The 26009-nt window shown below is 31.2% G+C and overlaps 1 protein-coding gene across 2 annotated transcripts; it reads right to left on the reverse strand.

The window, feature by feature from the left end:
* Positions 1 to 25252, reverse strand: ATP7 (copper-transporting ATPase 1). Of its 2 annotated transcripts, none has more exons than XM_088198789.1 (26): positions 25096 to 25252; positions 24825 to 24863; positions 6844 to 6988; positions 6573 to 6777; positions 6023 to 6507; positions 5851 to 5951; positions 5610 to 5738; positions 5361 to 5544; positions 5190 to 5287; positions 4736 to 4871; positions 4530 to 4670; positions 4357 to 4465; positions 3040 to 3199; positions 2883 to 2976; positions 2617 to 2814; positions 2406 to 2559; positions 2187 to 2343; positions 1992 to 2124; positions 1788 to 1926; positions 1191 to 1333; positions 1034 to 1126; positions 856 to 966; positions 641 to 790; positions 507 to 577; positions 332 to 439; positions 1 to 274 (listed from the first exon to the last, which is right to left on the reverse strand). In XM_088198789.1, the coding sequence occupies exons 2-26, from the start codon at positions 24851 to 24853 to the stop codon at positions 166 to 168; spliced, it is 3582 nt and encodes a 1193-aa protein (XP_088054915.1). In that variant the 5' UTR covers positions 24854 to 24863; positions 25096 to 25252; the 3' UTR covers positions 1 to 165. The 2 variants fall into 2 exon arrangements, with proteins under 2 accessions (XP_088054915.1, XP_088054908.1); XM_088198782.1 differs by lacking the exons at positions 24825 to 24863; positions 25096 to 25252 and adding exons at positions 13667 to 13762; positions 20875 to 20964.
* Between the last annotated feature and the right edge of the window lie 757 nt (positions 25253 to 26009).

Raw genomic sequence — 26009 nt, forward strand, 5'->3', positions numbered from 1 at the left:
AAAATGGTTTTGTGTATATTATGTCATTTATCTTCATACACTTACATCGTATATATTTTTTCTATAATAAAAAGTATATAAAGATAGAATTATAATTTTTGTAAAATATGTACATTAGTATAATATATTATTATTAATCATAAAAAAATATTATTTAATTGTATATTATGCGTTTATGCTTCCTTTATTACTTCTTGTAAACGTTACACTTAAACTTTCGTCTTCGTCTTGTAAAAGACGATTAGCAGTCTCCTTGGAAGTTTTTCCAAAGAACCTAAAAGTCGTTTATTAGTATATTTTTATTTATTAAATAATATTTTTTTATACATACCGAGTTAATGGAGTGCTATTAACAGACGTGTCTTGTAAATCGATTGTGATGTCTTCTAAATCGGGTGGATTCTCCAGCTCTAAGCTTTCTCTGTTTGGCTTTTTAAACCTAAAATATCATAGTTAAGTATCAAAACATGGTAATAATCTACAAGTAGAGAGTCATATGTTCTTACATATTTAATAAGAGACTAGAACCGACAACTGATACAGAACTCATAGCCATCGCACCAGCAGCCATCCAAGGCTAAAATAAGATCATGTTTTTTTAATTATTAATTATTGAGATAATAAAGGATCACGCACGAACCTCTAAAATAAATCCATACGACGCCAATGCACCCGAAGCCAGCGGGATTCCAAGAAGATTATACACTGACGCAAATAAGAAATTAAGTCTGATCCTTCGGACGGTCACCCTTGATAATTCTATACATCCGACAACATCTAGAAGATCACTCTGAAAGTAATCATATATATTTAAAGTAAGAACAAGATCTAGCATCTCGTTTGAATGTAACATACTCTCATGAGGACTACATCGGCAGCTTCAACAGCCACGTCAGTTCCGGCGGCGATCGCTATTCCCACATCGGCTTGGGCTAAAGCTGGTGAATCATTAACACCATCGCCTACCTATTTATATAAAAATAAATATAATATATGGCATGTTAATATGTATTTAATAGTTTAAGTGACTTACCATAGCTACTTTTCTGCCGGTCTCTTGTAGTTTTTGTATTTTAGCTACTTTATGCGACGGAAGAACTTCCGCATACATTTTGGTTATACCAACCTGTAAGAGATGAGCGATTTAAAATAATTTGCAATGATGACAATATATTTTATTGATCGTTTACCTGTGCGGCTATAGCGGAAGCAGTTCTTCTATTATCGCCAGTAAGTAGTATCACAGACATACCACGCTTTCGTAAAGCGCTAACGCAGAGAGCTGCTTCAGGTCTTACTTGATCAGCTACTGATATGGAGCACCAGACTTGGCCTATGAAAATATACAATTAATTCGTAAAAACAAACAAATAATGATGAGAGATGCAGCATATTTGTGCTGTTGTTCGTGAGAAACGAAACACTTGAGTGAAATCTTTGTGTGAAGACAGTGAAAGATGAGATTGAAAACGTCAGCAGGAAAAATCTCGAAAGATTGGGGTTTCATCCGAACAAGAGAGGTGATCTTTAGACTGTTGAACAAAACAAACAACACTACATTTAGCGCAATATATATTGCTGCTGATATAAGAGTCACTTTAAGATCCCGTAAATGCATCAGAACTGCTCAAAAAAAATGGAGAGTTAGAGCCAATTGGAGACTTACACCGGTCTAGAATCGCAATTGTTTTAAAGGCAATATGATTAAAATCTGGGTTACATCAAAAAATTGCAACATCGAAATAATCCAAAGATTTCAATCGAAAACATTGAGATGCAGCACTTACCGTCTATGGTGCACAAAATAGCCGTTCTACCGAGATTCTCTTCGTTTATTAGAGTCGTTTCCATCTGATTGGTTAATATTATGCCGTTACGATTCATCCATTCTCGGTTACCAGCCAATACGCTATACTCCTTATTCATCTGAATTAAAAAAGACATAAAAGAATCAACTGGGGTTATTTTTTATATAATATTTTAATACTTACGTCTAATTCCATGAGTTCGTTCACATCGGAAGCATCAAGTATTAAGTTCAATTTAGCCCTTTGCTTACTGCTCTCATCTTCGCAAAGTTCAATCACAGCGTTTTGAAAGTCAAACTGACCGGTAGATTTGGAACTATAAATATATTAAATTATTATGTACCAATTCATAAAATTGAAATTGTTAAAAATTAGTACCCCATTAGATTTAAAAGATTTTTCATCTCGTCCGAATGTTGAATTTCTGATTGAACAGTGGCTTTGCCGCTCAAGCCGCATCCGACCACTGAAGTGAAGTTTGAGCAATTTCCGGCCGTTTCCATTTTGAGTGAACTTTGACAGTATTTCACAATAGCTAAAATGTGGTAAACGTATTGTAAAATTAATAATAAAAACACTATATTAAATGAATATTACCGGAAGCTACAGGATGTTCAGAATTAGATTCGATAGTCAATAAAAACTGCAACAGTCTAGGTAGAAGACGATTTTCAACGAATAGCGTCAAACGAGTCACTGTCGGCTGACCTTTAGTTATAGTACCAGTTTTATCCATAACGACGACTTTAACCTATCAAAAATCATACTTAGATATCTATGTTAGAATATAAATTAATTGTAAATTAACCTTGTGAGCGTTTTCCAGTGCTTCTGCTCCTTTGATCAATATGCCTTGTTTAGCTCCAACTCCAGTGGCTACCATGACGGCAGTCGGAGTCGCTAAGCCCAAAGCGCACGGACAAGCAATCGCTAAAACGCTCAATGCAAAATGGAAAGCCATCGATACTATAATCTCACTCTTTGATCTTGAGCTCATTAGAAAACCCTGAAAGGTAATTTTTTAACATTAAGTCTAGAAGGTTACTATAATATAAATAATTTTGGTAAACTTACACTTCGTGGTACTCTATGAATGTCGACATAACCTGATATGATCCAACTAATGAGAGTGACGGCAGAGATTATGATGACAAATGGAACGAAGACGCTAAAATATTAATTGTTTGTGGTTAGATTAGGTCAACGGAATGTACAATTTGATTTGATTTACCCTGCAATTTTATCAGCTAGTTGTTGAACTGGCGCTTTACTCACTTGAGCTCTCTCCACGAGTTTGCAGATTTGCGCCAAAGTGGCATTGTCACCGGTGTGAGTGGCTCGGACTAATAAAGCGCCAGTTTGATTAATGCTTCCACCGATTACAAGATCTCCTGTAAAAAAAGAAATTGAATGTATGGCAGAAAGAGTTACGTCAACGTGTCCCATAAAATAACCAGTAAGTAATAAATATAGTTTTAAGCTAACGTTAGAATGACAAAATATAGATGGAAAATCAGTGAATAAAATTATGTTACATTTCTTAACAATATCGTCTTTCCGTTAATCTCTCACTAAATATTTTTATATCTACAACTTTAAAAATAATATTTACTTATGACACTCTATGTAAAGTCGATAAAATCGATTCTTGAGATGATGCCAGTTGTAGCACGTTCATTTTACATAATTGAAAAAATAGTAGTCGATGATGAAATCATTTGTTACCCAGTTCAGTTCTTAAATTTCTTGAATTAAAGTGGATTGACCATAAATAACGATGGTTGGTAGCCCTATACTTGACTATTTTTTTTATTATTATTAAATAATAAAATGGTATGTATTTAAAACGACTTAAATTTTAAAATTAAAATAGATTAGAACCACTATACCCTATTTGCGTTAGCACAGTCAGTTCGGGAGCTATCCATTTCATGATTATTCATAATTGAGATAGAGATAAGTTTGGGTTTACACCCCTACCAAGTATACTCAAACCGAAATTTGGTCAATAGGAAGGTGCAAAAATAAATCACTTCTCAGAAGTCAAAAATTCACGTCAAAAGCAATAAAATCGTGTCAGCGCTGTCGCAGTGGAAACGCTCGGTAACGAGCGTTCCTACTGCAACGACACAATTTTATTGCTTTTGACGTGGATTTTTGACTTCTGAGAAGTTGATAAATTTTTCTATAAAATTTCAGGTAAATAATTTTTATAATGAAATACTCGGTTTTTGCTATTTGTAAATTTTAAATATTAAAATAGAATATCATCAATAAATTGATATTTACAAAAATATAAGGCGTCTATTTTGGCGTCCTCCCCTGATCCGTTACCCGGGAACATAAGCTCCCCTCTACCTCCCACTTTGTTAAGCCACTGAGTCAGACAAAAGTGGATACTGCTGGTAGAATGAGGATAGCGGTTAAAACCCAAAAAGTTGAGCGTCCGATATCCTCACACACGCTAGCTGCGGTACCCCACGATAGTGAGGAACTAACAGCTGATTAAGATATCTCTTATATTTTTATATAAATAGGTAATACTAACCTACTCCTTTTGGCACCGGCATAGATTCTCCCGTGATAAGAGATTCGTCACAATTTGAATCTCCCCACTCGACTTTACCGTCCACTGGAACTTTAGCTCCAGGCACTACCTAATAAATCACAGAATCAATTTAGAATCGTACTTTTATCAAAAATATAACATTAAATAAATACTTTAACAATATCGCCTTTTTGGATCAGATCTGCTTCTATAGTCTTTTCGTTTATAATTGTGCCGTTTTTGTCTAACATCACCAGAATAGCTTCAGTCGCCTTCAACGATAATAGGCGAGACAATGCCTCTGATGTCTTACCCTGAATTTATAAAACGTTTGTACTATGTCCATAGGTAATATGCATTGCATATTCTTTGATTATACCTTAGCGACATATTCCAACCATCGGCCTAAAGTGATGAAAATGAGTAGCATAGGCGTCGTATCGAAGAACGTGTGAGGCGACGAGTGATGTTGCAGCACCATAGCGGCAATGACCACGCAGAGAGAATATACATAGCTGAAATAATATACAATACATATTGACTAGATTCTGAAACACTAAAATAAACAGGTCATCATGAAAATTTTTCTTCAAAATCTATCTAGGAAATTTTATTTGATGAGGATAAATTGCTGTGGGAGCTAAAAAAAGGTAATTTCGAAAATTTGGTTCAAAGCTCCAAAATTTTTTGAAAAGGAGAAATTGCTACGGAAGCTCAAAAAAAAGGTCTTTTTGGAAAGTTTTGTTCAAGGAGGACAAAATTTTTGTGAGGATGTCTGGTCATCTTAATATATTAGAACGATGACTTTAATTATTAATTTTAGGTAATCTTACCTTATAGTTGTCGTCATGCAAATCAAGACGTCCATATTTGTAGTGCCGTGTTTGATAGCTTTATACGCTTGGACGTAAAAATGCCATCCTCCAATGATCTAGGAATTGTATAATTGGATTATTGGAGAGGTAAAAAAATGATGATATGCTGATGACACTGTTTAAAAATACCTGCACTGGAGTAGCCAAAAGGAACATGATTAAGTTTTCTATGGAAAGGCCTGGAAGTACGCAACACGCAGAGTCGTGGCTCTCCATAGACATGCCCCACATAAAGTAGAACATGGCTATCATTGACGGAGCGCCAAATAGCAACGAAACTAAAAAAGCTCTTCGCCATTTCATAATTTCTTCCCTGAAAATATTATTTTGGTGAAAGTCTGTATATGATTATTATTAATTATCGTTATTTGTACTCACTTATGTTCTAAAATGTTCCTAGTTAAGCCGTCTTTATTATTTACAACGGACGTTTGAAAACCTAGAGATTCGATTAATTCGCAGATGTCTCTTGGACCAATTTTATCAGCGCTGTATACAAATTTTCCTCTAAAACGTATAAAAACATGTTTGTAGTGTGCAAAAATAAAAGAAAAAAAAGCATCTCTCTCCTACTTTGTCTTAGAGATTAGATGTATATTATATTAGTATCTGATCTTACTTTTGTGTTGTCAATGCAACAGCAGCCGTTAGCACTCCAGGTAGTTTCATAACATTCTTTTCAATATTAGCAACGCAGGAAGCACAAGTCATACCTCTAATCTAAAAAATCAAGTAAGCCATTAATACAATATGATAAACTCCGTTAATACCACAACTAAAAAAGCACTCACTAAAAGATCTAGTTCAAGTTCCGTAGCCATTTTCTCCATCAAAACATCAGAAGGGAATCCTAAATCAGTTATCGTTCTAGCAATCTCGTTAGGTGTGATCCTTTTAGGCCAATACTTCACCTCTGCTCTAGCCGCTAATAACGCCACCATTACGGAATGTGTTCCATAAATTTTACTACAATGTTTCTCTATAGCTGCTACGCACGAGGCACAAGTCATGCCTTTAACGTGTATGGTACAAGTCGCTAATTCGCCATCATCGTCATCGTTTTTGCTCGATGCCACTTCTGTACTTTCTTTAATACTTTTTATGGACTTTTTGTCCGACTGATCACTCATTGCTACTTCGGCATCGAAACCCATATCGTTTATGATCTCAGATATGTCTTCAGGTTTGGTTTTGTTTAAGTCGTATTTAATAAGAGCATTTTTGTCTGATAAACTAACACTAATACTGATGATACCGTCTTTTGAACCAATATGTCCTATAATGAAATAATATATATATATAAATTTAAATTGGATCAAATAGTTAACCAATCAATCTTACCTTCAATATTTTTTACACAAGAGTTACACGTCATTCCTTCTATGTTAATTGTGCAAGTCTTTTCATTAGAAAAAATGTCTAGTTCGGCGTCTGATTTGTTCAACGATGTTTTAAAGCCCATCTTTGCTATGATATCTGCGACTGTTTTAGCGGAGGTTTTCGAAGAGTCGAAGTTCAAATAGCCAATTTTCTTCGGAAGATCTATCTGCGAGTTTAAAGAAATTATTAACAAAATTACATTGAATGTTGGACGTAACAATAAAATGTTTACCTTGATTGTGTATACGCCAGGTAACTCGTTCACACTTGAGGTAATTTTGTTGACGCATGACATACATTTCATGCCATCGATATTGATCACGGTGGCTTCAGTAGCATCGTCACTCGTATCGTCAAATTCATGTTTATCTGGTGGTCTAAAAATCATATTAAAAATTAAATTAATAGTAAGTATAGTTATTTTATAAGTTACTTTAATACTAATAAATTGTATATTAAAACAATAAAAATAAGTTTAAGAATATTTGAGACCAATTAATAGGTCTAGTAACAGTCACAGTGTATGAAAGATATGCATAATGTAACTGAGATACTTTATTTTATAGATGTATTCTAGAATCAACTATTTACAATAGAACATTATGTTTATTACGGCTAGTTGATAGAAGTTAATCTAGCTTGGGCGAAGCGGGGTACATTGGTACCCCATGTTTTTTGTTATATGTATTTTATTAAATACTTATATTATTAAATTTATATTTTCAATTAAACGGCGCCAGTTGATCACACGCTGGAGTTCGCCGTTAACAGCGTGGGAGAGTGAGAAAAAAAATTTATATGCTTATTTTCCCTGTTAAATTTATTAGACCAATCCAGTGCTAGCGCTAGGCACAGGCAGAGCAGGCGCCCGCCTATGACGGACAAATACAGAATTATACAAAATATTAATGATATTGTCTCAAATTAGGGCCAGTAATTTTTTTCTATAGAAAATAAATTAAACACGTTTTTCTACATTAAATTAAATATTCATTTTATATTATAATCATACTATTTTACATTAGTTTTATGTACTTAATCGTTTAAACAAAAATGTATTTAGGTCATTAACATAAAAGCAAAATAAAATTCACATCACTACAAACCTAACGGTCATTTATTAGTATTTTACATAATACGTTACTGCTGTTTTTGTCCGAATCAGGTAGTCGGTTACAGTCTGCTCCACTTTCGGACCGACTGACTACATACAAGTCCACACAGTTCTCCGCCAAGTGAACGTTACTTTCACTTTATATCGTAAAAACGAAACCGAACATAACCTGACGCAGCCAATTAGATCACAGCGACATTGATAAAAATGATTGTATATTTTGAACACGTCTGATATCAGCTGATTCGAATAAGAATCTAATGGAAATTCAATATGGGTATTTCAAATTGAAAATCAAATATTTTCGGTGAAAGTCGAAGATATAATATGCAATGTCAATCAAACATTAAGTCAAATATTATATTATTATTATTTTATACAAATCGTTTTGATCTTGTTACATGAAATTCTGTAAATAGTCCATGTGTCATTTGGTTTGATTGTTTATTTTGTTTTGTGGTAAATGCCAATGCCAAGAAATGGTTAATATGTATACGTTTATGAGTTAATATTTCATTACTAATAAATTACTCTCTGAGATTATTTTTATTACGTTAATGATGAATCATCTTCAGCTCCAGATTTAGCCATAAATGAAGTCGACATTTTCGACGAGCAGTACGGTTTTAATAAGCTTTAATCTCGTAGTTCAGCAGGACCTGACTTTATATTAAAGGGCTGCCAGGCTCATCTCCTTGCGATATATTTTCAATTTGTCGCTTAAATCTTACTCCGATCCACAAATACGGCGATAAATCGTGTATTGAAAACTTTAGACTATTCGCTGTTCCTTCGGCACCTGCAAAGTTGCCTGATATAATTCTTCACAAATATATCCACAATCACTGTCGGCAAGCGCTAGTATGCCAAAAACCTCTTGTGCTTTTCTAAGGCGTTGACAAAATCTTGCAATTCTAAAATCCAGGTCAATTTAGTATATACCGAATGAACTACACCGGGCAATGCCTCTACCTGCTCCCCCCCTAAATGACGTCCCTGTTGAAAGTTAAGTCACTAGGGTTTCTCGAACGGTTTTGATAGCGTTTATTTTACAGTTGCTTAATGCCTGCACTACACTCTCTGGAAGTTGTCCGAACCGAAGTTACAACTGCAGTCGGCCGAGACCTACGACTTGTAGTAAGCGACCACACTGCCGCAAATTTCATATGCCGTCCGGACGGCGGCTTCTGTCACGTACAGCTGGCATATTTGCGCGCGATCGAAAAATATGCCAAATAATCGCAATTTTTAAATTGTCATATTATTAAAATTACGCTACTGATAATTATAAAAGTTTGTGTGGGCACTCACCAAAACAATATCAGTGAAAACTTTTCGGTCGTAAATATTCAATTTACGCAAAATCTTTGTCGGCTTTTGCAAAATGCCATAAGGCATAAAAAAATTACTTCAGAATACGAACACCACATCTATGATTATCCTAGAATTTGTCGCCATCGATTCTAAATAAGAATTCGTTATGGTGTGACATTTATATAAACCGATCTAGGAAAATACATAAGGATATTCGAAACGATTTTTTTTAACAAAATCAAGTACCACTAATTATTTTTTAATTATTTAATTTTATATGAAAAAAATATAATAAGGATATCTGTTAGAAGAATATACTATCAAAAATATCTTTTGGTGCCCTAAAATATTCAAAGATGTCAGTAAGTCTGTTAAGTCCCCGATAAGCACGTGGTATTATAACTTGACCACGTGACCACGATGCAGCGCTCAACATGCGTGTTGATCATAGGACGCCTACGCGCATACTGAAAATGAACCGAGTTACTCGTTCTATCTCAGTTTGCGAAAAACCATATCATTATCTCTTTCACTGTCATCACTTAACACGAGAGAGCGAAAGGGGAAGTATCTCATCGCTCGCGCTCGAAAGCTCCGACTTCGGTCCGTTTGCCGACAATGTTTGGAAGCGCTCGAAGCTGGCCAAGTCGACTGAATTACCCCCACTTTACCTCTCGTTCTCGGTAACTTCGGACAACTTCCGAGAGATTTTAGAGCGGGCAGAACCGAACTCGACCGAAGTAACCCACTATATTTTCCGTCCTTGGCCAACCTTGGCCAACTTCCAGAGAGTGTAGTGCAAGCATAAGTCGCCGTCGTCAGTATGTGAGCTATAGTAATCGTCGCTCTGATGAGTATTTCACTCATTCTGGAGTAACGCAAGGTTCCAATCTGGGTCCTCTGCTCTTTCTTCTCTTAATCGACGACATATATGCGGCAATTCAGATCTCGGAATATTTATCATATGCCGATGACATTATTGAACTAATATATTTAATAAGAATTTGATACGATATCCATAACTTGCAGAAAAGTATGATCATTTTTTTTTATCATTACGCATTTTTTCGCGAAAATAAAATAAGGAAAATGAGACTGTAACTATAGCCAGTTCACGACTAGCACTAATAAAATAAATCAATTTACCGATGGTGAATTAATAAAGTTGTGTATGATTGTTGCAGCCTTAGTTTTGAGCACATTGCTAGTAACATCAATAGCCAATTTAATAGCAAAGCAAATGATTTCGAAAATTTTTTTTAGTTTCACCCAGTGGTTTCTAAGCTTTTGAGTCAACGGATTTTCTTAAATTAGGACTCTCAACGCCTTTCCTTAATTAACATAAGTCGCACTATGTCAAATTATAACAAATACACTTTGCGAAACAGCAAATATTTTGTATAATTAATCGGTTAGGTAAAATGGTAACAGTAAGTTATCATTTCTAGAGGCTTATGCAAACAGTTAGTTACTAAGTGAGCTATTGGTTTGCATTACATTGAATTGAAAATTTGAATTAAGTTGAGAAAAGGTTAACAAAATAATTATGACTGAATTATTATGATTGTGGTAAAAATATGTGCAGATTTAGTTTAAAAAAATATTTGCCATCATAAAAATATTTAAAAATAAAGCTTTGATTATTCATTGTATTATTGACCAGCAGGTACTTCATGGAAAATATTTCAATCTACCATTGAACTAGTTGTGTCAGCGGTGAACTTAACCTTTTTATTTTTTTAAGCTCACTTAAATGTTTTATGCCCCGCTGAGCCTACAATATTTTTAATTTGTCCTAGAGAGTCACGATCACGTTCCTGATTCTTAACTTTCGCGGCCAGGACGTCAGCGCTTGAAAAATATTCTCTTATACGAGTCAACCAGTTTCTTAACAAGCTTGGCAAATACAAATATGTTTTCGGCGATGGCTCTGAGGAGCTGGGATGGTTCTTATCTATTTTAGGTATGCACCATAATAGTTTTTTTTTAAATAATTATTTAATAATATGACTATCAAAGAGTGTGTATATGTATATTAAATGTTAAATAATACGTATTTGTATAATGGTTGATTTGTGATAAAAAATAAATATTTTATATTGTTGGCGAGCCCTGATATTACGAGTTCATCAAATCTTGCGCAGTCAATCGGCTTTGACGCTGAATAGTAGGAACTCGGACGGATTGAAAAGGCAATTGAATTCGACACATGTTTGTTGAGATTGTGTTTTAATGCGGATGTGATGGTTGCGGTTTTCTCGTAAACTTGCTATAAAAACAACACAACACGATAATATGTGGGTAATAAAGCAAATCGATCTCGTACATCATGTGCTTCTAAATAAAAATGAAATTTGAAAGTGCATTTAAACACATGGTTAAGAGAAAGTATTTTTTAACTAATCTCGCATTTATCGCTGTATTGTTTTCTTTTTATATTATCTATAACCAAAATTTAAATTTAACATTAAGAAGACGTAATGTATTTAGTATACTAGTATTAGGAATATACAACCCAACTTGATTCAATGAAAGTTCTAAAACTAACTTTTTTTATAAGGAGTTAAGGATGCTCGGATTTGTTAAGCGGAGCGCGTGTCACTTCAATAATTAATTGGCAATTCGCGTTTTATACGATACGTTAGTTCGTAGCATCTTCAAATATTTATTTATTTATTAAAATTAAGACAGGTTAACCTAAAACGTCACGATGGCCAAAAGCATAAAATATATTAAAATTTAAAAATACATACAAATATCTACATATGCATACATACAAATACATATACGCACGCAATAATAAATATACAAATAGTCGGACGGCCTTTGCCAGAGAAGAGTTGGCAAGTGCTCTAGTACTAGACTTCACAGGCAAGAACAGTGGACGCGACCGATAACTATGAGCACCTTTCGGAGCCCACATTTAGAGCTACTCGAGCACCGAAGGGTAATATGGCATCATTGTCTGTAATTCAAATTAGGGACGTCATTTTAGATTTTTCAGGAGGGGGGCAGCAAAATTTGATTATTTAGTGGTCGTTTTTTTAATATATTAAGATTCATAGTATTTCATTAAATAAGATCCATTTTATTGGCCAAATTCAAGAAGGTGTTTCTGCTTGGAATCACCGTCAAATGCAACATTAAGAGCAAAATGCCAAAGATAATATTCCATTATTGTTTGTAAAATAAATAATTGCAGAAAAAAGGAAGCTAAGAAGAATGTGGACGCAGTCAAGTTATTAAAACCAAAGTCGCAAAAGAATTGAAACAAAATTTAAATGACGATACCAAAACCGGCAAAGGATTCACAAGACCTAAAATCGTATAGTCTTCTAGCCAATAAGTCTTCTCTAGGAACATATGTTCCTGAAGAAAACCAAACAATCGAACCAGTACACCGAGTGGCGGGTGAGGTGAACTGAAGCCTCCATGAACGTAAGTACTATTCAGCTGCGTTTCTAGACAGCTAGGCGTTCGACAAAGTGAGGCACGAGGGCCTACAATATAAACTCAAAAACGTACTAATATACCCTATAATATGGATGTGATGTTTAAGTCATATCTGAGTGACAGAGATTTTCAAGTTAAATACCAGGATGAAGTGTCTTCATAAAATAAGATCGGGGGTGCCTCAAGGCAGTGTGCTTGGGCCGATAACGTACCTATTATGCACAGCAGACCACCAACAACTAGCGAAACTTTTGTTGCTACCTTTGCAGACGATAAGGTCGTTATGGCCTAACATGAAGAATAACACAAAGCATATGAACATCTGAATAAAATTCAAAAATGGCAACAATTCTGGATAATTTAGGCAAACGAGCAAAAATCTAACCATGTGACATTTACCATGAAAAAGGACACAGATTACAATTTTTTCATATGTAAATTATTTTAACAAATGCTGATTTTTTGACACGGCCGGTCATAAAATGCCACTCCTATAAATTAAAATATTTTTGGCCGGGCCGAAAATTTGGTCAGTTTCTTAGAAACGGTAAATGTCGAAATTACACCAATGTTCCTTATTGTTTGTTCGCGTAGTAGAAACGCGTGCTAAAATAATGAAATGCCTGATAACCATTACCATATTTTATTAAACTTTAAAAATGTTTTTTTTTCACAAAATTAATATAACTCAATTTATTTTAAAGGTAAATTTCTTTATATATGTTTTGTCAGCAAAAAATACATTATTTAGCATAGCATGTGTTTATAAACATCAATTATGCAACTAGATACCATCATCAGGAAATTTAAATAGTTATAATATGCATGACATGTACATGTTATGTAAATAACATAACGTCAAATTAAAATTAGCCGCTTTTGTTGATACATTGTCATTTACAGTAAAAGAAAAAAAATATACTATTTATATACGTTTCCAATTCCATTTATATTCCATCTCAACAGCGAACGCCCACTCGATTCACAACCCCTATGGAGGGCGCAGAGCAAAAATAGACCCTGGCGTGGGCGAGACGCCCACTTATTTAATATATTGAGGATAATTTCACGCCGAGAATTGAACCGGGCGAATTCCGAGCGAACGGGAATTTCTTCATATCGCACCATTATTTTATGTAGGTCAAAAGGGGGGAATTAAATAAAGTCTAATTACCTCGCTTCCGAGTCCGAATTCTTGAGTCGCTGGTACTTGAAGTTCATGTCTACCGACCTTCGACGCGAAACAATTTATTGCACAAACTCCTTCGAACTGAACGAGAATAATTATTTAGTTTTAAAAACGTGCATGTCCGCGTTTCGACGCCTTACGGCCAAATACATAACCTTGGAGTTTTTGTTTTAAATTTCTCACCTGGCCGTTAACAATGCAATCAAGGCCAAGATCAAACTGTCGAGGACATTTTAAGATCCGCCATTTTGAATTAACCGATAAACGGCAAAACGGCGACTTGCCAAATGAGCCGTCAGAGAATACTTATTTTATCTATACCGGTCAAGAGATAAAAAGTAATTAACGTGTCAGATAACCCTGCTATGCTTACGTGATTGTTATCGCAATTAAACGGTTATATTGTAAGATCGAGGAAGGTGGGAAGGGGGAGGTTCAAGACCTGTTTTTATTATATACACATCTTTCAATATATTTGAATGAGCATCAGTTCAATTGGTTCTTATAGGAACCTAACGAAATCGTTAGTTTTCTTTCGTAAGATCTGTTACTTAAGATATATTCGATTTAATATTTATTAACAATTTTACTGACAAAATATATACATAACTAAGTTTTAATTTTATAATTGGGTACCGACATGTAACTTGTACTAAAAATATATTTTGTAAATAACTCGCCTAAATTCGTTAGTTCACATAATGTTATTACAAAATGGCGGCTATTAAAAAAATAAAAAATCGTAACTTTGTTTAAACTAAATCTTAGAAAAAAGTAAGGACATAAAAAACATTCTATAAAAAAATGCCAAGAGGTCAAAAATGTTCTATAGTAGATATTAATACAACACAAAAATAATTTTTTTTCCACACTTTTATAAATAAAAATCTATTTTTTGCGGTTCTTTTGAGATTTTACCAATATACTGTTTAATAAATAATATTGAAAAAGTTAAAACTATTCAATTCTACAATTCAGTGATCGCCGAACGGTCGATCATGAGTTAGTGATATTTGACACAAAAAAAAATTTCGCTGCGCGGTCAACCGAACCACGACATAGCAACAATTAAATTTCATGCGCAGTCAAATACAACGTCACACTTTCTTAAGAAGCAATTTTTGATAAAATATATTATTTAGGTACATTTTTGAGTGAATTTTAGAAGTAGCTTTTATGCTCAATGAGTATAGAGACCGCTCACAATAAAAATAAACTTGAATTAAGGATACACGAAAATATACCAAACATGTAACGCGTGATCTAACATACCTAATAATTGACAAGGACCATATTTTATCTCAAATTATTATATTAATAATATTATAAACGCTTAGTAAGAATACGAACTGCTTTTTAAAACGATACATGCGCTTGGCACTGAGGTCCCGACAATACACATGCGCATGGCGATGAAAAGGTTAATATCACGTGATATCACAACTTTCAATTCAACTATCTCGAAACTCACTAGATATACATTTAATTAATCCGCCTTTTATTCTACAATGTCTAAGGTATAATTATCAACAATCAGAACGTATCATTAGATGATAAATTACATTCAATTGCCAATGTTCCTCCGTCTCTATATCTTTGATAGTAAATATAACTTACTCTGACATATATATGGTGAAAGTGATAGTGAAGAAAGTATTTCAAATCAAATAGAAATATCGATTTGTAGACTATATTTCCGAAAGCATTTACTGAGAACTATAATTGGACAATTTGTTATGGTAAAAAAGAACGTGCGTCCAACCTACATATATCCGTTTTCATTAGATCGAGTAATAAATCATAACATGATTCATTATCACCATGTTACGCATACTACTGTAGGACATTCTTATTTAATTTAAACAATAACCTATAATGTTTCCTGTTTATAATTCTACACAAATTAGTGTTGTAGTATTAGATACTCGTAATTGTGTCAAGAAAAACACAATTTACCGAATTCATTAAACCTTATCATGAATTTCTAACATGTTTTAAAGAAAGTTTTGATAATTTGCCAACGCAGGTGCATTTTACACTTGGACTTGATATTTAACTTCCAGGCATTGTTGAGAAGTATGCCGAAGGTCAATACCATCAATTGGCAATATGCACACCTGACTGGTATGCATATTACTCAAAACAATTGAAAGCATCGTGCGAGGAGAATGATGCATGCGATTCGTTCAGGAGTTTAAGCATATACGTGATTTGCTATCATAAATAAACATCGGTTCCGCAGATTAGATCAATTAGATTAGTTCCAAGAGTGACATTCGTGCGATATACAGTTTTTTTGCGTTATGGATATAATGGAACGATCATAGTTAATTTATTGACTTGCTGCTTGATTGACTAATTGTCGAAGCATGCTTGGTGCAATTGTAGAAGCGAGACATATTCAATTGGTGAAGTATTTCTGCAACGATTCACAGAAATCTGGAGTAGACGCGAAACAGTTTTTCTGATAGTGCAAGTTGTTAAATCACTTAACTGCGTTAACCTATTCTATACACAGACACAAAGAAGTGAGTGCCAACAGAAAGTCGCTCTTAATTTTAAATACATGTGTAATGAAAACGCACGTTGGAAACGCAAAGGCAATAACTGAACTTGAATTACCAAAAACAAACAATCAGTCTTGGTTTTTAAGATACAATATAATAAGAACGCACAAGTAAGTCAAAATATTGACATTTCATGTCAACGCAAATACTGAATTTAAGAAAAAATATAGTATTATAAACTTAATCTCGTTACTAATATTTAATTTATGAAAACTAAATTTTTTTTTGGGCTTTTTAATTATATTTATTTAAAATGTATTTTCAAAATATGAGAAACGGCGCTTCTATAGCTTCTATGATAAGCTTAACGATACTGAAAATACATATTGGATTGTAATATAAAATGTTAAAGGTTTTCAATTAAAAATTTTGACAAAATCCACATTTTTGATTAAGTTAACTTATTGCATATAATAGCCCCTGTTCCGTTCTAGTTTTTAAAATAAATATTTAATATTTCCGGGCTTAAAAAGCATTTTTTAAGAAAACACTTTTAAAAAAATCTCCCAACAAAATTGCCACAAAGATTAAGTGGATATGTATATGAAAATATATAGCTATTTATTTAGTTAGTATGAACATATATTATAAAACATTAATTTTAACGGAGTCACGATTTTTTTATTTCCGTATCAGATTGATTAATGAACTTAGCTGAGATATTTACATGGCCAATTTAATGTACCTATTTGATGTCGATATGACTGATACTACATCAATTATCGTGTCTCCAAAGACACGATAAAAATAAGCCAAAAAACATGTTTGTATTAATTGTAATTTATTTTACAAAACATTTTTGATTTTATATTTTTTTCCCTATACGGTTTTATTTAAAAACTGCTTTTTTCAAACAATATCAGACTGGTTAAACGTTTCTTTACTGTGATGTACATAAAGTGCACATGTCATATTATTATGGTATAACAGTTTTCATATATTATAAATATTTTTTTATTAATTTAAATTTAAAATATAGAAAATTTTACCGACTTTTAACATAGTTTAACCATTTTATGAACGTTTTTTTTAAATAAAAAAGTAACCAAAAACATCAGGAAATTTTTGTTTTATTATTTTATATTACATTTTTTAGATAATTTAAAAAAAAATAGTATAAAATATATTTTTTTACCAAGATTTATCAAACAAAATAGACGCCATTTTGAAACAAGATGGCGGATCTACGAACTTAACTTTGATACAAACATAATTTTGAAACAAAATCTGATCAAAAGCACGGCAGTTATTGTGTCTTTAAAAATTTATTGTACTCTAAAATTTTTTTAACGGATTTACGATTATTTAATAACTGCCATTTTAAAACAATATGGCGGATCAGACTGATTAATAAACATAGCTGGGATATTTACAAAGTCTATTTAAAACTGCGGTATTTATCATGTCTTTTAAAAACCGTTATAATCCACATATACAAATATGAAAAAGTGTAAGAAAAAACATTTTTTTAATTTTTAATTATACTATAGAATATTTATAAAATTATCACTTTCTAGTTACAATTTTTTTATCTATTACCATTGAAATAAAAAAAAGAGCAATTCTAGTGCTAGATCGAAAAAAAAATATGTAGCTATATAAATCATATCACATATTGACGTCTAAATTTCAATACGTGAAATGATAAAAATGCTTTATATCTTATTGGTTGATGACCTTTGAAGACGATTCATCAAAATATCATAAATATATAAATAAACTGTAATAAAAAAAACCTGTAAAAAACAGAACGTCAGAGATTTCTAATTCAATATTTATATTTCATTGCCAAAATAACATTTGCTCCATTCCAGTTTTTGATATTTTTGAGTAAAAATATTTAAAAAAAATTGCGCGACGCGCTTCATATAACTACACAAAAGCAATTTCTTAAATATCTTATTTTTTAATGCATATAATATAAACATCGTCAATTTATTCCACTGCTACCATTGTTCATAGATGCACTATTGTACTGTGAAAGTATAGAAGAAAGTCAGTAGCTTTAAACTTTTCATAGATATTTAATAAAAAAAATTATCAGAACGATTTTTCCGCATCTACTAGTAATTGATTGTTTTTTTTTTAATAAAATAGAAAGTTATTTATACAATTTTTAACTACCGGTTAAGCGTTTAATTATTGCGATTATTGCTTGAATATATAATAAACTATTGCTGTAATTTTATGTGCAATTTTATAAAATAATTATCATTGTTCTCATCATCATCACTATAAAACGATTTCATTTTTATGTTCTCGAAAGCATTGTTTTCAATATCAAGCGGTGAAAGAGTAACTAATTGTGGAAAAAATGCTATTTTAATCAGTGTAACTCGAGCGATTGTTAACATATCACGAACAGTGTAATTACCACTATTTTAAATGCAACAATAAGGTTTAAAAATAATGTTATCATATCAGATTAAAATAGATGCGAGAGCTCATATATTAAAGATAAAAGAGTAGTATTAAAGTCAACAGTTAAGTACGTCAGCATATTTGATTTGATATTTAAAAAATTAATATGTTTAACTTCTTGATATTTAATAAAAAAATCTATAATATTAATTTATTTATTGTAAATCTATTTAAACACAATCAACAACAACTAAATCAGAGTGATATATATTTTATTTTTACTATGCACTACCTAGCTTAATTATTCATCACCATATTCATCCGCGAGATTAGGAAAATCTAAGAAAACATGAACTGTAATAGTTGATCGAAATTATAATTAAGTAATAATCACTAAATTCGATCTCTCAGATACGATAGGAAATGAAAAACATTAGGGTCCATATGCCATTCGAACCCAGGTCTTTCGGGTATTATTTACCAACACTAGTCTATATTATCATTCAAGCCTTTTCTATATAGGTGTAAGAAAAAACATATTACAACAACGATATTTGATAAAAAATAAAAATATTGCAATTTTTTGTAACAATGTGTTACAACAAGGTAAACACAATCAACAACCACTAAATAAGTAGTGGGACATCACACTAAAATCAGTGATATATATTTTATTATTTATCTATTATTTATATATATTTTATTAATTAACTTTTACTATATTAATCAGTGAGATTAGGAAAATTATAAAAGACCTAAAATATATAAGTATAATTATATATTTTTAATCTCTCAGATACGATAGATAAAATATTAAGATCCATATGGGATTCGAACCCAAGTCTTTCGGGTATTAGTAACCGATTTATACCACTGATCTATTACTTTATTCAAGCCCTTTTTATAAATGAATGAATTAAAAAGCACATTTTTTATATACAAATTAGAATACAAAATGTTTTTTTGGAACATTTTCTTTATAACACTAATATTTAATATTTTCCTATTACAAACTATAAGTTTATTAAACATATACACAGACGTATGCTTTTAACTATTTTTCCATTTTTTTTAATCATATATTTTTTTATAAGTTGACTAAGTAGATATATTATTTGAATATTGAAAAATGCAATCATTACAAGATTGACAAAAGGTATAATTAACACGCACAATACATTTATTTTAACTGTTTTGCTAGTATTAATGCTAAATTATGATAAAAACGTATGTATATATTATACAAATATAACATAATTTTAATTTATATGTATGTAAGCAAACTATTTAGTCATTTTGGAAATAAAATAAGAGAAGCACCGCTTCCACAGCTTATATGGGCGCACTATATACATAATACATATGCATGGAGTGGTAATAATATTAAAACATAATTTTAATTATTTTTTTATAATTTTTTTAAATGAGTTTTTCATATAAATTATACCACAGAACATTATTTTAACATAATATATGATTATTTTGAATGGAATTTTTTATGCGAATTTCACCATTGTTTTGTATACTTTTATGAGAAAGTTCAGTTTTTCTTTTCCGGCATAAAGATATTGGGTAATTTTACATGAATGAAGCAATAAAGATATGATTTGGTTCTGCGAGTATACAAATGTTGGCTCATTATGAGCGAGTAGTGCGAGATTTTAAGCGCGTAATATAATATGTAGTCTAAATACAATTTGATACATATCTATTTATTTTAACCAAATTATATTATTATATTAAATTATATTATTTTTATTATATCTTAGTTCGCTTTAAAAGGGTTAAGAAGTAAATGTACAATTTTTTCCGCAATAATCCTAGAATCACTAGATCATTAAAAACAAATAGAATCACCAATTTAATACGTAACTTAACGTGTAAATTGAAGCGGAAAACATGTTGTTTATGTATAAAACCGCAACTTACAAATATCAGTAAATTTGGTTAAAAAAACTCACAATGAAACCATTTATACAAATATTTTTTAAAAATTTATAAATACTTGAACAACCATTTATTGTACATACAATGAGCACGCAAAACGCGTTCAACTTTCCAAATTTTTATAATATGCACTAATCATTCATTTATAAAGACAAAAAATGGCAATCAACTAATGTTTACACTCTTAAATCTCTGATACAGATTTAAGCACGCATATGCTTAAAAAGTGACATCAGGCGTCGAAACGAAGACATGCTTTAATGATTTTCATATAATATTATTTTAAAATGTAGGTTAAATTCACATTAAAGAACAAACTTGTTAAAAATTTATAGTCGGAACATTTTGGAAAAACATAAACGCGAATCGAAACGACGAGCGCTCGCGGGCGACTCTCGTAGGTGACTGGAAAATTCACTCAATGAGCTTGTAGGTACTATGTGGGTCAGGGGTAGCCAACCGGCGGTCGAGCGTTTGTGCTTATATATGCGTTAAATGAATTCTCAAGTGTGTTATGCATGAATCATTAGCAATTGGATTCAACTTAAACCAAATATGTGCATATAAAATCTTATTGGGTTTAAAATAATAATGGATCAGGCTGTTCAACGAGAAAGTTACGGTATTTCAACTTTACTTGACGTATAGGATAGTGTAGCGTATGTAGTTTTTGAGGGCTACTTAAATAAACGACCTTTTTTAGAGAGCTGGCGAGGACCCGGGGTGTTAGACCGTTGTCATGGTGAGTGAAAAGAAAAGAATGTATATTTAGCCAATTGTTTAAAAACCACCCGCTTCACAAGTTGAGCGGTGGTGTGGCAACACTGAGAACTGTCAGAACGCCGCCACAATAGTATAATATAATACAAATATACTAATATATACAATAAGCACATAAAAACAATATAAGAAAAGCAAAAAATACATGTGAAATACGCAATAAATAATATATAAAAAATATTATCATAATGGACAATTAAACACACATTTGAGAAGCTCTCAAATCTTTTGGTTTAATACTTGAACTATTTCTGAACTTATTTGCAGTCTTTATTCCAATTCGTAATGATAAATATTAAATATTTCCTGTGGTGTATACTATGTATACACGTCACCTTATACTATTAATATGTATTTAAATACGTCGAATAGAATTCTACAACCCTTCAATTTTCAGGCAGGTAATATACATATACATTCTGATGTTTTAATATTGTAGTAGTAGTCTTTCATAATATATGTTAATAAGCGCTTAAAAAAATCTACGCTATTATATGAAGCAACTGAATTGTCTCTTGAGAATCGCTAGATAAATTCAAGCTCAAAACTAAATGTAATCGCCAAGCGATACATTCTAAGAATAACCAAACTGTACTGTATTAAGCATTTTTTCGCTACGTGAATAATTAAAGCTCGTATTTGTATCCTAGTGTATTTTTGCTAGGAGCTTTGCGATGCAATTCATTGCATTATAGGTATAGTGTGTTGACAGTTTATCGATGCTCAGCGATTTTCAGCTGCGAGAGTCGCGATTGCATCCTTTATTCTTACCTGTCGTAGTCAGAATGTCAGCGCATGAAAACGCTCCGTTTACACGAGCCATCAGCTTGTTAACGAGCTTGCCAAGCACAAGGATGTTTTCAGCGATAGCTATGAGGAGCTGGGAAAATTGTGCTCATACATTTTAAGTGTGCACTAGTTTGACCATAATGACGCAAGTCACGATGGTTGGAATTGTAACAAAAAATAAATAAAAATAAAATCAAGAGATTTTAAATTCAATTTTAGAAGCTGTCTAATGCAACGCCAAACTTTATGAGTGAAGTAACTAAAATTTTCGTGCTGGGCGGTCGAATGAACAGTGATTAAAATGGAAATTTCAGTAATATAGCCTCGTTTCACGCATTCCTAACAAATAGCAAATTAAAACAACAACAAAAATCTTCTGCAAAGCAAAAAAATATATATAAATAATATTTTTTCTAAAAAGCAAAAATTCATTTGACTTTATTTAGCTAAAATTTGAAAATGTTGTCGATCTCTGTTTTTTATTCAATAGGTGCTTGGAGTAGTTTTTGTGATAAATTAGTTCAGATTATAGTTGCGCAGAAGTTTTTCAAGGAAAAATATATAATATTCTTTGCAACACAGTAGTATAAAATAATGATATTTATTTTTTGGCATATTTTGAAAGACTCGAAATGGAAAAGTTTATCAAGCAGAAAAATTAATACTATTAGGCAGAGTAGTGAGAATGCATTTATTCTCGTTTAAGTACAACAGCTTAGCTTTTTACTTTTCTCAAGTCAAGCTGTTATTTAGTTACCTTCAAAAATAATAGGAAAAAACGAATTAAAGAATATATAAAACAATGATAAAAAATAAAAGCCCAAATCCTTGTATAGCACATGAGTCGTGAAATACTAAATAATTTGTTATTGGTTTTAACCCAGACTTTATGTAAAAAATACGAAATCAACTTTTTTAGAACATTTGTTTTATTATGATTCTAAATTATAGTCACTTGTAATTTATATACATCAATAATAATAATTATAATAAAAACGAATTCAATAATTTATAAAATTAATTGCGATATTATTACAAGAAAAACACAAACTTATGTATAATGCACGAAGTTAGCCATGAGTGGAATATTTAAATTTGTGTGAATATAATAAAATAACATATGTTAAAAAAATCTAACAAATTAAATTTTGGTTTTCTTTTTTATATATTATAAATATTATATTTTAAAATAATACTCATTCATACGCGAATATTTATATAAATCAATAATAAAAACGAATTAAATAATATCTAATATTCATTAATCTAATTACAAAAAACTGAATGAACTTAAGAGTTTATTATTGGGTTTGAAATTAAAAAAATATTTAATTAAAAAAAGTGGTAAGATTAACAGCTGAATTTTATTATTTTTCATAAGTCGATTCTGTGTTTCAGTTTACTTAAAAAAATAAGAGTTCGTAATTTAAAATATATATGTATATCATAAAAATAAATATTTTTACCCAAGTTTCAAACCAATAATAAATTCACAACTAACTTTATGAGATATGCACGGACCTAGGTTTTTCTTATATTAATTTTGCAATTAAACATATTTCATCAATCATTACATAATATTTAATTTATATTATTACAAAAATTGTAACCAGTAGCGTACGAATAAGTATCATTTAAAAATATAAACTTTATAGTTTCTTTTAAATATAAAATTCACAATTACATATGGTTGACTTTTAAAATTAAGATCGCCAGCAACAACGTTTGAGCGATTTATAAATATTTATGATCACATAATACTATTAAAATTTAATTATATATGATATTGTGTGAATAAATTCATTCAATGAGCTAATTTTATTGATTAATTAAATTAAACAATATTTGTATTTTCTAAGGCTATTGAACTTTATAAACATATTTATTTACACATATATTATGAAATTTACAATGGTATATAAAATAAACGCAATAAAAAATGATAAAATGAATCTAAATAAACCTTCTTGTAGATCCACTTGATCTCTTCAATGACTAAGAGGCAGATAGTTGAATGGCCATTAACAATAACGAGTATGAAAGTTTTTGGATTTTCTTTTAGTAAATAATGATTGGAGAATAATAAATACAATAGGAGGACATATAAATATATTTTTTGCTACATTATGTTCAGCTAAATATAAACAGATACCTGTTTTATCAACACAAATGTGATAAAAAATATTTTTATTTTAGTAATGACATTATAAATGGCCGAAATACCAGTGAATAAAATATATCTTAATGTGTGGATTTTCCTTATTTAATAAGTTTTTTTGATGCAATATAATTATAAATGACATGAATACTCATATATTTGATATAAAGTATGACCTAATTTCCCATCTAGATATAAGCGTATCGAATGCAATGACTCAATCCTTTATTCTCATTGTAATATCGCTTTTACCGATTGGCGTTTGTTATTTAAATGTACAATTTAAATGAATAAATGCAGTTTTGACATAGTTATTTAAGAGCACTCTAATCAATTTCATAATTGATTGCGTAGCTCGGTAGCAACAATTGATAAGTGTCAACGAACCTTTATCGTCGTTATAATAGCAATAAAAGGCTTGCTTTTAAAATACCAGAAGCATTTGCAACACATATTTTAATTAATCGCTCACTATCTTATCAAGAAAAAAAATATTCAGATATTCATAAAAATTGAGATAAATCAGAAAATGCATACATACCCTTTATTTGGCCCATTTTGATCCGTCATGCCTACGTGACTAAAAAAATTAAATACAAGATATAGACTAGCATATGTAAATTGATATAGCAATAAATTAACATTCTATAATATAAGTAACAGTAGGGCAATTGTGGGTTCGTTATATAACTCTGTTTCTATTGTGCACAGTTGATCTAATTTAAAAGGATCGAAGTTCTGTGTTAAAAATTGAGACAATGGAGATTAGAAATGGGGATAGTGACACAAACAAACATATGGAATGTACTTACATTTGCGCAATGGTCGAAATGTGTTAGTAATTTTGTAAACGTCAAAGTTAATCAATGTAAATTATTGTTGTATTTGTAAACTTTCGAATGTTCAACACCATGACGATACGACCGAATAACAAATACAGGCGCTGTCACTATATCTCAGTGTTGCCATGCTCGTTTTTATAACATGTGATGACAAATGTCAAAATTTAAATATTAAAAATCATTGATTTTTATTGTATCAAATATTATTCAATGTATTACTTATTTAGAATTGAATTTGCTAAGTCGATGCATAAAACACACACAACAATGGAAGATGGGTAATACAAAATAAAGAAATGCGTTATTCGAGACAAAATTTGGAGATAGGTTACAAAAATATCGCGTAAAGCGAATACATACATTTAAATATGAGCATATGTACATTTTTCTATAGCAATACAAAAAATATTAGTGTGGTGAAAATATTATTTATTATTTCCTTACAATGACAATATGTACTCTTTTAGATATCAATAAAGGCGAGAAAGACAAAATTAAACATTTTTCAAGAATTAATGTCATTGAAACCGACATACAACAGAATATCTCCAACTCTACGGTCAGTGACTACTACCGTCGGCATCATTGGTTCACGTAGTAATTAAGGTTTTTGTCGGTTGTTGGCCATTATAATTTTGTTCATCAGGTTTCGAATAAATCAGAACAATATATGTAGTACAAGTCGACTAATAGGTCCAAATTCAAAGCTGTGGCTAAGTGGTGAAGTCCGTGTGATGAATTGCCACCCGTAGTTACGTAATTAATGAAGTAATGTTGTCCTCTAAATCTAGTTGTTTTTTTATTAGTAATTTGCGTGATAATGAACATGTTTATTACTTTAAAATGCCCACGAGTCTTGTCCGTTAATAACATTACAAAACTGA

This window comes from Plectrocnemia conspersa, unplaced genomic scaffold (assembly GCF_051122295.1).
Source record: "Plectrocnemia conspersa isolate PC_06_02 unplaced genomic scaffold, ASM5112229v1 ptg000001l, whole genome shotgun sequence".
In the NCBI taxonomy this organism is placed as follows: Eukaryota; Metazoa; Arthropoda; class Insecta; order Trichoptera; family Polycentropodidae; genus Plectrocnemia; species Plectrocnemia conspersa.